General features: G+C 36.9%; 1 protein-coding gene across 10 annotated transcripts in view; it reads left to right on the plus strand.

Annotated features, from left to right (window-relative positions):
- NUMB (NUMB endocytic adaptor protein) overlaps positions 1–12526 on the plus strand; it is a 92938-nt gene that overhangs the window by 61273 nt on the left and 19139 nt on the right. For all 10 annotated transcript variants that reach the window (XM_077180236.1, XM_077180244.1, XM_077180240.1 and 7 more), the window contains one exon: positions 8514–8588. In XM_077180236.1, the coding sequence (XP_077036351.1) occupies positions 8514–8588 (75 nt within the window). The remainder of the gene's footprint in view (positions 1–8513; positions 8589–12526) is intronic.

Consider the following 12526-nt stretch of genomic DNA (forward strand, 5'->3'; position numbering starts at 1 on the left):
ACAGGTAGCCAGGTATTGATCATATTTTCTCTGTGTTGGAAATCTAACCACACCTGAGGTGGTAACCTGACGCTCAAAGATAGGGCTGTGCAATGGCTGCTGGCTTTCCTGTAGTGCTCTTCTCTGTAAACTGCTTTGAATCTGCTAAAGTTAGATTGAAAGAAGGGCCAAGGAGAGACAGGTCCAGTCTGTCTGCAGAGGTATGGAAAGGATGTTAAACTTGTGTTTAGAAAAGTGACTTGCAGACTTTTGATATTCCATTGGGAACTTGAATGATGTTGCTCTCCTAACTTTGGTGTTGTGGAGGCATAATACCTTGCAGCTTTTATAGGTGTTCAACAAGAGTTGCCCCATTATAAAACGTGGCACTGGTACATCTGTTGCAGTCTGTGCATAAGTCTGTTTTCAGGGACAAATTCTTTTCCACTGTCCTAACAAACTGAAAGGTAAATACTGTGTTTCAATGGTGAATCCTTCCTCTGAGAGAAAAACAGTACCAGATACATTCAGTACATAGGGGTGTTAGATGAAGAGATTGTATTTAAAAGTATTTAGAAGTTGAATGTTCTAACAGACATTATACCTGTGCTTATCAGCACTATAATTTGTTTATACACAATTTTATACATTAAAATTGTAACAAATGAAGTTCATTGACATACACCTTTTCAAACTTGCTTTCTTGCTCCAGACACTACCTCACTGAAAACATGCAGCTGTTCTGTGGTATAATGACTAAAGTATTTGACGCTAGGGCTTCTTTTGTGTGAAAAGCCTTTTCCAGTGTCCCTCTGGGTAAGTGGTTTTCATTCATACAAATGCTCTTTGGAGTAACTGGTCTGTGAAATTTATATCAGAAAAATTAGGTCATTTCCTTTTACCTAAGAGAACTAAACAAACAAAACATTTGCAAATTCTTGGTGGGTTCTGACTAAAAGGATGTGTTAAACAGAATATTAACAGCTGGCTACTACCTGGTGTTCTAGAAGATGCAGCAGTTCTGTGTATCTTGGATTATTTAATTAGTTTAGTTCTGTCACTTCTATGTTCTTGGTGCTCAGACTCTTTTGACCTTAAGGCATCTAAGGCTGCTGTTGTATATCACCTGCAGGTATACATGTGTTTTTTAATTCAACCTAGAAGGCTAAAGATGTCAATGAAAAAGCTGGTGTGGAAGAGTAACAAACCACATTTCTATCTCTGGCATCCAGGGTTTGCTGCTGAGTACCTGGTATCATTGGAGTTAGCCTTTACACTGAATTTGATTTCTATGTTAGTGTTGACAAATAACAATTGTATGGATACAGTTGTACTTTTGTATATAAAAGAATTGATTTTTCAGAACAAGTACTCTTGAACTGTTTCCTCTCTAACCCTTGCTTTTATGGGAGATATTTGGAAGACACTGCATTGTTTTGTGTTCAAGAAGAGGCAGAAGGAAAGGGAACAGCTGGCACAAGCCCTGTGGAATATCCTCAATGAGATCTGTGAATGTCAGTTCTCATCCCTGGGGTCCCTGTGTTTAGGTTGTTGGGCCATACATGGCACTGCTGAAACCACCATCAATAGGAGCTAGGCCATTTCAGCCACTTTGCTTTGTGTTCTCACACCCTTTGTGGCTGCCCAGGTGTCCTGTTTGGTTTTGGAAGTTGCATATTGAACTTGATTGCTTCATGTCAAATTTATAAATCTCATATTAAAAATAACTTCTTATATTTAATAAGTTTATAAAGACAGCTTGCATTCTGTTTCTCCAGGTCAGAAAGACTGGTACCAGCACAGGTGACTGTGGCTTTTGTTTTGTCTTCAATGCACTTCTAGTTTGAAATAATAGCTGTGAAAGAATTTACCAGCGTCATGCTGAAGTGCCTTTAAGTTAAGCATGTGATATTTTTCACTGCGAAAGCCTGAGATATTTGAATAGTCTTTGGAAACTATGTTAAGTATTTTTAAGAAATCAATGTGACAAAGCTGCTGATTTCTGAAATGTTGTGCAGCCTTACACATTAAACACTAGAAATCTCTACCTCTGAAGGCATGAACTCATGTTAGCAATGAGCAGTAATCATGCCTATTGAATGCCAACCCTCAGCAAGCAATGGTACACTTAAAAAATCCTGCAGCATTTAACATCACAGGAAAAAGGCTGGAAGTCAGCTAATTATAAAAGATGGTGATTATAATGGAAGGTGTGACGCTTACCTCCAATATATTCCTATGCATTTTTGTCATGGCTAAAAGGAATGTAAGGTGATCCCTAATTTTTAAGCTTTTTACCCTAGTGTCCAACCCTTAGTTTTGTTTGAATGGCCTTGCGAACAAAAAGTTTTAAATGAAGCCTGTTGCTGAGTTTTAAAAACCTCCTGTCTTTGGCAAAGGTGAAATTCTTAAATAGTTTTATAAACTTCAGGTTGTTTTAAAGATGGGACAATTAAAATGGTTTGGATTGCCTTGCAGAAATATTTATTTTAAATGTTATTTAGGTGTTGGAAATCAAAAAGTTCTCATTGGGTTATACTTTTTTATTCTGTTTTTTAAAATTAGGAGATCCCCAGTGTTGTACATGGAAACTGAATTTTTTGCAGGAGTTGAAGAAGAGATACGGTGGACACCTGTGCAGTGTGTGTATAACACTTCATGCTATCAACACTTGATTTTCCTTTATATTTTCCTTTTTTTTAAAGAAAGTTTTAAATGGTTGTCTGTTCCTGGAAAAATAGGAATTGCACATCAGAGCACAGAGTTGAAAACCAAAGTCTGACAGTACATATGTGAAGCTGTGAGGGACTAGGAGAAATAGTGTGTTTAGCTGCATCAAGGGAAATTTAGGATGTGCATTTGCAATAACAACTCAGCAAAATAATATCCCTTTCTACAGTGAGACATGTAAACTACAGGGTAGAAGGTCCAGCCTTCTGATCTCCAGTTACAGAAATGTCATAGTACTTCAAGGCTGACTTCTCTGATGTAGATGTGGAAGTAGATCCTGCCCTGAAGCAAGTGCTGTCCTACATAACCTTCTGAGTTCCCTCTCTGCCTCATTTTAGGGATTTAAAAGAAAATGAAGAATATAGCATTTGTATATCCTGTATTGAGCTTCTTTATTGCATCTTCAATATTCCTGACTCAAAATGATTTTTCTGTTGGTAATGATAAAGGTCATGTGAGAACCAGTATGTGAAATGCTCAGTGTGGCTCTTAGGTGGGTGTGATGTAAAAAATAGAGAGAACTACTGGTATAGGTACTGCTTTAGATTCTTTTGATCCTCATTAATCAGAGACATTTAGCAGTCATAGCTGCTACAGTTCCTTGTTTTGGGGAATTTAACAGGTTGGTGAGACATTTTGATTTCTGGCGATGTGTGTAGCATCCTAACTAACCTATTGCTTTGACTAAGCAAAATTAAAATTTGTTGATGCTTAATTATAGAGTTTCTGTTGTCTGTGCTTCTACAGCTTTGTCTGAGCAAACATTTGTTTCAAACTAATAAATTTAGAAGGCAGGAGCATGAGTGTGAGAGGAGAGAAATAAAATATTGAACATTGGAATGTAAATCTTAGAAGTCAGTGGAACAGTAGCTCAGCTTTAAGACGTATTCAGGATTTCTGGATTTAAGCTTATGTCTGCTTGCAAGACAGCATTTCACTCTGAAACTTTGGTGCTCAGGCTTTAGTTCTTGAGCAATGCCAATTCTAGAAGCATATCTGCGCATGCAGATGTCAAGTAGTCAGTTTTACTGTTGCAAATAGTACACCAGAACTTTTACAGAGGAAAAAAGAGGAATGTCGTTGCCTCTAGGAAAAATACCAAGAAATGCTGGTGTGCTTCTCTTTATGGCAGCTTGTTTCCCAGCACAGGACACCTTGGCCAAGACTTCAAGTAAGCTCATTTCCTGTGTCCATCTAGTTTCAAATGTAATCCAAAGAACCTAATCTGTTACTGCAAATAAAACAGTGCATGTGAACATCTGCTGATACAGAGGGAATTTCAATTATTTGTGTAGCTGAGTCTGTTTCAAATAGAAACTGTAAAAGCATATTACCAGACTTGAGCAAACAGCACTGGCTTGAGTTGTCCAGGTTGAAGGAGCTCTGGTGAAGGATCTTTTTGCCAGCTGTTATTGTTGAACTTTGAAATTTTGAGAACTGAGTCAGTGAGTATTTGAGAGAGAAATGAAAACAAAGAAGATCAGAGCAGTATTGCTTGTACTAGGACGCAGATGCTGTTTTATTTCTGACCTGGTGTATCAGCCCTTGATGTTTTAGTAGGAGCAATTTCAATAGCATGTATTGTGAGAAGAGAGTAGGAAAACTTCACCAGAAACACTTGATATGGTAACTTGAGTGGTTGGTTTTTAGATGAAGTTGGAAAAAGTTTAAAATGTTGAAAAAGAATAAATTTTCTCAAGCACTTTTCAAATTCTAAGCATACTTTGCTGTGTGCCAGTTTAACTTGTTTCTGTGTCGATTGCTTTGTTTGGTTTGAGATTGGTACCAAACAGCATCTTCAGCAAAAGAGAACATGAAAATCAGTGATGAAGAGGGAAAGTTTTTTTGTTTCTGTTTATTTGCTGTATCATAATCTCATCTTCTTATTGCTAAAAATGTTAATATAAGCAGTGCTTCTATTTAATAATGCTTGCATTAAGGACTTTTCTCCAACAGCCCCTGAAAGTATTTTATTTGGATTAGAGCTTTTATGTTATGTTACTCTGTATGTGGGCTCTGCCCACATGGATTTTAGCTTTCTGTAAAAGCACTGGTGGGTAATTTCTGGTATAACGATTAAATCTCTTACAGAACAACTTATGTCCGAGAATTGCTGATGTCATGACTATCATTCACTGGTTGCTATGGAAATTAAGTAGGAGTACATTCAATATTAATACTGCATTCCTGCTATGTGCATTTTCCTGATGGAAAAGTACTCACTTTCTCCAGGAATGCTACAATCCCTGTGACAAGAAATGCTCTTTGAAAATATGTCAGAGGTACTCCTTTCCTTACTGTTCTCAAAGTCATCATCCACCACAGTATGGCTTGGGCAGTTCTGTGGATTTCTGTGTACCCAGCACTTACGTGCCCCAGTCCTTGAGTGTGTTTGTGATAATGTGCTGTCATGGATTTGCATGAGATTTTACTTACATAGGACAGTTGCTGCCCAGTTGCTGCCCACAACTTCAACAGTATGTTTCTTCTCCTTTAGTTTGAAAGGGAAGTTCCTTTCAAAGATCCTGAAAGGTTGTGTATAGAAGTGTGGGATTTGTGTGTCTGCTTTAAAGTGGTTTCCATGTAATCCTTTTTTAGTGATGTAACAACAGAGTTTAACAATAGTTTATTTTTCTGAAGTCCTGAATTCTGGTGTTTAACTTTCATTTCTGGCTCTAACTAGTAGCTGCATTTCCTTTATTAAATTTTGAAATGCCATTCATAAAATGCTGCTGCATTAGTAAGTTGAGCTAATATTTCAAATTTAAGGCTAAGTTGAGATAGATTTACAATTTAGCACTTCTGTTTAAAATAGAAACTTTAGAAGAGGTTTCAGTTTTGACAGTCTCTTTCCAGTCTTCTTGAGGAAATATTTTTATCTTTGATTACAGTCCATTAAAAACCATTTTTGTCTTTGATTACAGTCCATTAAAAACCATATTGCAGCACTAGTAAAATACAGCAGCTGTGTATATCTACTCTTAGACTGATGAAAGAAGCTTGAAGACTTGGAAGGGGACCTGCTGCTTAAGGGACATTTGGCTATGAAGAGGACCACAGCATTCTGGTTATAGAATTAAAATTTATTTTTACAGGAAAGAAAAGTATATTGGCATGTGTAAGCAATTAACACACCACCACTCCATCCCAGAAAAATTAGAAACCAAAGCAAGAAGAATTTTCAAATTGCTGTAAGATGTTCAGCAGCAGTGCTAATGATGAACTTTTGGCTTCTGCAGAACTGGCTTCTGCAACGGCAAGAAAAAGTTTTTTTCTTTTTGTATGAAGAGCTAGAAGTGTAACATGTAAATGCAAACAAAGTACCTTTTGTCCTCTATATCATAAAGAAGTATTGTGTGAGAGTGTAATTTATTTTAAAATTCAGAATTGATTGATGCTCAATGAGGTCTGTGGATTATACCCCTTTGGTGTGGATAGATGCACTTGATATGTGTAATAATGTCTCCATTCACAGGAGTGGAAGCAGTATTGAAAACTGCAGCTAAACTTGCTGTCTCCAGCAGCAGTGGCATGACTGATTGCTGGAAGTTGGAACATGGGACTTGAATAGAGGTTTGGCAACACAGGGGAGAATGGTTGTCTGTTTTGCAGTGTGACATGAGGCAATATTTACCCTGTTCCATTTCTCCCTTTTCCAAGCAAAAGGCAGGTTGCCAAGTACAGGGGCTGAATGGTTTGAATCTTCAGTTGGAAGCATTCTGGCTATACTGAAGTAAATGAGATGTGCAGATAGATCAGGAAATCTGAAAGTTGCCCTCTATATGGATGATACAAATGGTCATGCAAACTAGATGGTTTGTTCCTTACACATACTTTTTTTCTGTCCAGTACACACCTCAGGCTTGCTCCTGTCTATATCACTCTCTTCTTAAAGAGAAGTTGCTAAACCCAAAACTTTCTCATGACAAATGTATAACAGAATTTCTGCATCTGGAACTTCTCCCAGAAAAGTCATGGAAAAGTCAACTGAGTAGCTGATGATGTACATATGTACTTCCAGACACACACTAATTGCATCTTTAGTTGTTACTGTTTGTGTATTTTTAGGATTAAAATGTTCTGCTTCGTGCTCTGGAGAAATGAAGATCTTGTGCAAGTGTTCAGCAAGCTCAACTGAGGGAGTACAGTTGCTGTTTTGGCAGCTCCAGCATTCAATTATAAGGCTTCAGCCTCACAGAGCTCATTTTGAAAAAGCTCTAAAGAGTCAGATCTTTTATTTACCTTCTAATTTCAGTGCAATTTATTTTTTAAGCTGTTCTCCAGCTGTGAGGGCTGATTTAAATGAAATTCTTCCCAAATTGTTCAATCCACATTTAACTCTGTTTAAAAAAATTCCACATAGTGAGATTTAATGCTAAAGCTCTCTGTCACTTAAGATATTGTAAATCTTTCAGCAGTTTAATGATATTTAGAGCTTCCTCTTGTGCAGCATCTTGCCTTGCATGAAAAACCTCAGCTTTCCAATTTCTATTAAATCTTTGAAACAATCTTGATTTTTTCCATATAGTTGAATCTCTGAATCTGAGGGTGCTTCAGTATGGTACTGTGAGTGAAATGGGTTTTTGTCCAAGTCTAGTATCCTAATTAATGAAAGAAAACCTAGATTTCAAATAACTCATGACAGAATAGTCTGTTATAAAGTGCAACTTATTAAAAGGTTATTAAACTTGTGTTTACTACTGCATTAAGTGACACAAGCATTGATTCCTGTATCATATTTTAAAACCACTTATTCGCTCTCTAGCTAGCCTAGTATCTAAACGCTGAATTGCATACAACTCTTAGAATGGCAAGTAAATTGGTGCAGGTTTCTTTCACCTATAGCTCTCACTACAAAACTTCAGAAAGGTTTTCATAGTTTCTCTGATTTTATTCAAGAGTTAAGTACTTTGAAAAAGGATATGAATTTTTCTGAGAGAACACTTCCTTTCACTATTAAAAAACCCCTCTATGATTGGAAAAAGCAGGGAATTTGGAAAAATTAAAGCTAAAAGTTTGAGTGTAAAATTATCCATGGTACCCTGAACACTACATTCTTGACATATATGTCTTGCAACTGGTTTCTCTATAGACTAATATTATTCTAGGTTATAAATTCAAAGACTTTGAAGCTTGATGTTTCTATTCACTGTTGTGTTGCTAGGGGGTTTAAGTAGTGCTTGGTAAGATGAATCTGTGGAAAACAGATTTTTTTTTTTCAACCCCTCTTTGTAAGAGCGATGAATGTCTCAGTGTCTACATAACAGCCTGTTGTTGTAATGAAGAGAAACAATTTTGGTTTACAGTTTTGAAAAACAGGTGGGCAAATTTCTCATATTTGGACATTACCATGCAAATATATTTGGTCATCTTCCTGTGTAGTGTAATTTGGTTTTCAATAATAAATACATTTATCATTATTAAAAAATTAATTATTCACCATTGTCTCTATATTGATGTAAGGTTTTCTTGCTATGCTAGTAAAAAAAATGACTAAAGCTGATGATGAATAAGCAGGAAAGCACAGTTTTCAATACCTTCCAATTACGTATTTTCCCCCGAGTAAGGAAAGTCTGTCTTTTACTCCAAATTTCTAGTTGTATTGTGCTTTTCTGCTGATTCTGGTGCCCCCATAGATATACACAGTCAAATCCCCAAATGCAGGTTTAAAAGAAGGCTGGTCAAGTGCTGGTAATGTCTATTGCATCAGCTGTACTGAGATGAATTCAGATCTTGGATTCATCAAACTCCCAGGAGTTTAAGGAGCTGCTATTAACCTTTTCTCCCCATACTCTTTCCTGCAGTACTTGGGCCACGTCGAAGTGGATGAATCCAGAGGAATGCATATCTGTGAAGATGCTGTGAAGAGGCTGAAATCTGTATGTATATTTGTTTAATGGGAACGTTGGCTTTGGGGCTGTAAGTGTTACTGGAAGAGGTCTGTTCGGAGCAGTGCTCCAGCTAAAGAGTGAACTTTTGACCCATGTTAGGAGAACAGTTGGCCGGTTTGAGAGCACTGCTGCTCTTGGGGGGACGTGCTAATCTGATGATGAGAGGGAGAGTTACAGCTGTTCTTTCTACTTGCAGAAACTATTTGCAAAACAAATGTGTAAAAATTCTCTGTGACCTTTCAGGCTAAGTTGGTACCCACATGGGACTTCAGCCATTGTTTTTTAACAGCTTCTCCCTCTCTCTCTTTTCTTCTCCCCCTCTCTCTCTTTCCCTCTGTTGCCTGCCACTTTAATAGTGACTTAATTCGCCATTATTATACAAAATATTACTTGTTTTAGGATGCTTTTTTTTCTAATGCACTGCAGCATTGTAGTCATGCATGAAATAATCTGGCTTGCATTTGCTCAAAGTGGCCTGAAGGCTGCCTAATTCTGACATGTCATGAGGTGGGCTGCTCTTAGTTTGGCTTCTGTGAACGTTTGCTCCTGTAAATGGCACTCGTTCAAAGCTCTTTGTATTTCTGTGGCTCATTTGAAGAGGACTTGTCATCTCTTTCCTGCAGTAATAATACCACAGAATCCTGTGGAAATAGCAAACTCCAGAAAGGCAGTGATCAGTCTGTCAAGGAACTGAGGCTTTAACATCACTGAAAAGCACAGGAGAAAGGACATGAAAAAATTGGATGTTTAATAGAGAGAGAGAACTGCAGTCCTTGTCATCACTTCTCTTACATGTTTTATCTACATACATTCTTCAGTATGCATGCCGTGGAAGAAACCCTTGTATTCTTGAAGCAACAAAATCCATCAAACAAGTCCATCAAACCCTTCTACTGGCTTAAAATATGTGCCACTGGACATCCCTTTCCTCATCAAGTCTGAGAGCTCAAACGGTTTCCATCTAAACCTGTTTTTTCCCTTCTTTCTAGCACACAGCAGAGCATTACAGGTTATCTTTTCTGCCTTCTGTTGTGCTGTAAAGTTTGTGAATTGGTTTAATGCTCTGATTAAAATCAAGTCTTTTCATTCTTTTCTTTCTCAGCTAATGTATAGTAACCTGTTCAAGCTGCATCCCATCTGTTCCCATTCAGTCTGCAGTGATTAGTGATTGATTTTTATTAAAAAGGGCCACACAAAATATAAATGAGTGTCTTTGTTCTGTGGATTTAGTTTATGTACCTAAAAGTGCAAGTACTGACCGCATAATCAATTGCATCCGTTTTTGTCTCTGATTTTTTTCTGATTTTCTCAGAATACTTTCTGTTAGCACACCAAATAGCGCTGCAGTATCTACTTTGTGCTACTTCTCTCATTCTCTTCCCTGGGGAGCTATGCTGTGAAGTAGCTGTTCTCTAGTTTATAAAAATCTTACAAGTCCACGAGCCAGCTAAGTGTAGCTAAGCTTATAATTAATGAGACATACTAAAAGCATAGCACCCAGTTTCTTCTGGAATCTAGATTTCTAGGACTGTGATTTTTGATCACATGAATTACTGATTCAAACATCAGACTTGGATATCTAACTTTTACAGTTAGTCAGCATTTTCTGAAAGTAAATAGTTAGATTTCCTTAATTCATGTTATGTCATTATTCCAAATTGTGGATGGCATGAATTTATCCATTTTCTTAAATTAACATTTTTCTTCAGATAGTTTTGATTTCTTCTGCTGTTTGATATCTATGTGTACACCAAATACAAATGTGCATCTCTTAAAATTGCTATTTGTCTCCTTTGTCAGTGTTGGAAGTTGAGAAGTGAAGGTGAAATTCTCTTTGTGCCCCAGGAGGAAGATTCAGATTACCGAAATTACTTTGTGTGCTTTAGTTGCTAGACTCTATCAGATGCAAGGTCCATTTGGAGCTGCACACTGCAATTCAACCCCTGCCCCTCACCCCCACTATGTGGGTTTTAAACCAGGGGCATTTCTTCAGGACATCACCATTACTGGAAGTTCTGTTCTGTACAAGACACTCTTAATTTAGCAGAAGCCAAACACTGGGTGATATCTCAGCATGTGAGGAATGTGATGAGAAAACAGTTTGTTCTTCTGGTAGTCCCTTGCTTTCACATTACTTAGTTATTTTGATGGGCTTTCTCTTGGTTTTGAGAGAATTACAAGTTTGAGCTGCAGTGCTCAAACTGAAAGACTGGCTTAGGGAAATTGGACTTCACTTTTAATGTGGTTAAATGACATTGAAGTGTATGTGGACTATTTTAAACTTTATTCTCTGCATGTAAGGTGTAGGTTTTATAAATCCAGTCAATAAAAATTAGAATTGTTGAAATATTTGTATCCTGTAGCTTCCAAAAATTAAGTTCTGTCTGTCTTTTCTTATTCTAATAGATATATTTTCACCTCTTAATTCTTGCTGTACAACAGCTGGCAATTTATTTGGGGAACTGAAGACTATTCTTTTATAGGACTGACTACTGGGTTTTAAAAGATTTTGTGGGATTTGCTAAGAAGAATATAGAACAGTGTTAATCTTGACTTAAGGAATAGTTTAATTACTGCTTTACTTTTTGAAAGATGCAAACAAGTATCTCAGTCTCTTTATTGTGGGAAATAACCTTTCAGGGATTTTTTTATTACTTGCTCCTTTAATGGGTGTAATTGTTTTTGAGCACTGCATCTTGCAGAACTTGTAAACAAGTGATGGTGAGCATTTTATGCAGACATTGCTAAATTGACAACGGAGTACAAGAAGTCACTTTTAGCTCAAGAATCCCTCATCCACACTGTACTCTGTTGCTACAGTTTCATGGCTCTGAAACTGCACACCAACAATACTGTAACTTTCTGTCTGATGAAATGGCATCACAGTCTCAATAATAGATTAAAAACCCCTCATATTTAGCTATTAGTTTATTATTAACATGGATTTATATTATCAACAGAACTTGTATTTTTCCTTAGTAGAGTATTACCAATGTAGTTTTACATTATTCCCTTAGTAGAGATACATTGCTAGCTTTATATACATTTTATATCTGATAAGATTCTTGTAGATGGACATGAAGCTCTAAATGGTTTCTTCAGAACCATTTAACTGAATTTAAAATATTTAGTGCCAACTGGAAAGTAGCTTTAAGGGCCTTGTTAAAGTGTATTTGACTCAGGTGTGGGAACATCATCTGAGACAAAAGTGTACTCTCTCATGTCATATTTTGATTTTAAATCAGCTTTAGCTTGTAGTATTGGTTTCTAACTTGCCACTTTTTGTTTTAAATTATGCATTTGTTTTAATATATGTTCTTGTTTTAGCAGGTAAAGAGACATAATTTAATATTTTAAAAAATGCATTAGTTACCTCTAAATTACATTAACTTAGTGTTGTTTAAAATCCATTTTGCATGACGCCTTTTCCATTAACCTTGTCTAGTTTATTTTAAAAAAAAATCTTGTTTAACAAGCTTTTTTCTGAGAGCAAAATTAACCATCACCTAAAAATGAGGTAGCTTCTGGTGAATCTCTTTAGCTTTTGCTGTCTTTAAAAAGCTGTTATTTAGTGTAATGCAATAGTCATCGCTCAACTTGGCAGCAGCATCCACCCTTCTCATTATGTGCTCTACATTGTGATTAATCCATTAGTTCCCCTCCTAGTGTTCACCATATCCTGTCCAAATACATAACTGTTCCTGCCTCCAAAAGTGCTTAAGCTTTTCAGCTGACTGAGCTTGGAGATGTTCTTTATACAGTGTCTGAGTTGATGTAAATATGTCACAGATACTTGGTAAAATGTTCTGTGGAAGGACATGAGGCAGAGAGGGACACACCAGCAGGGCCAGGAAATGGAAAGCTGAGATGGACACTCCCTCCTTGACGTTGTATTTCCTGGCAGTTGTTGCCTTGCATCAGAACCA

This window comes from Agelaius phoeniceus, chromosome 6, assembly GCF_051311805.1.
Source record: "Agelaius phoeniceus isolate bAgePho1 chromosome 6, bAgePho1.hap1, whole genome shotgun sequence".
NCBI classification, from domain to species: Eukaryota; Metazoa; Chordata; class Aves; order Passeriformes; family Icteridae; genus Agelaius; species Agelaius phoeniceus.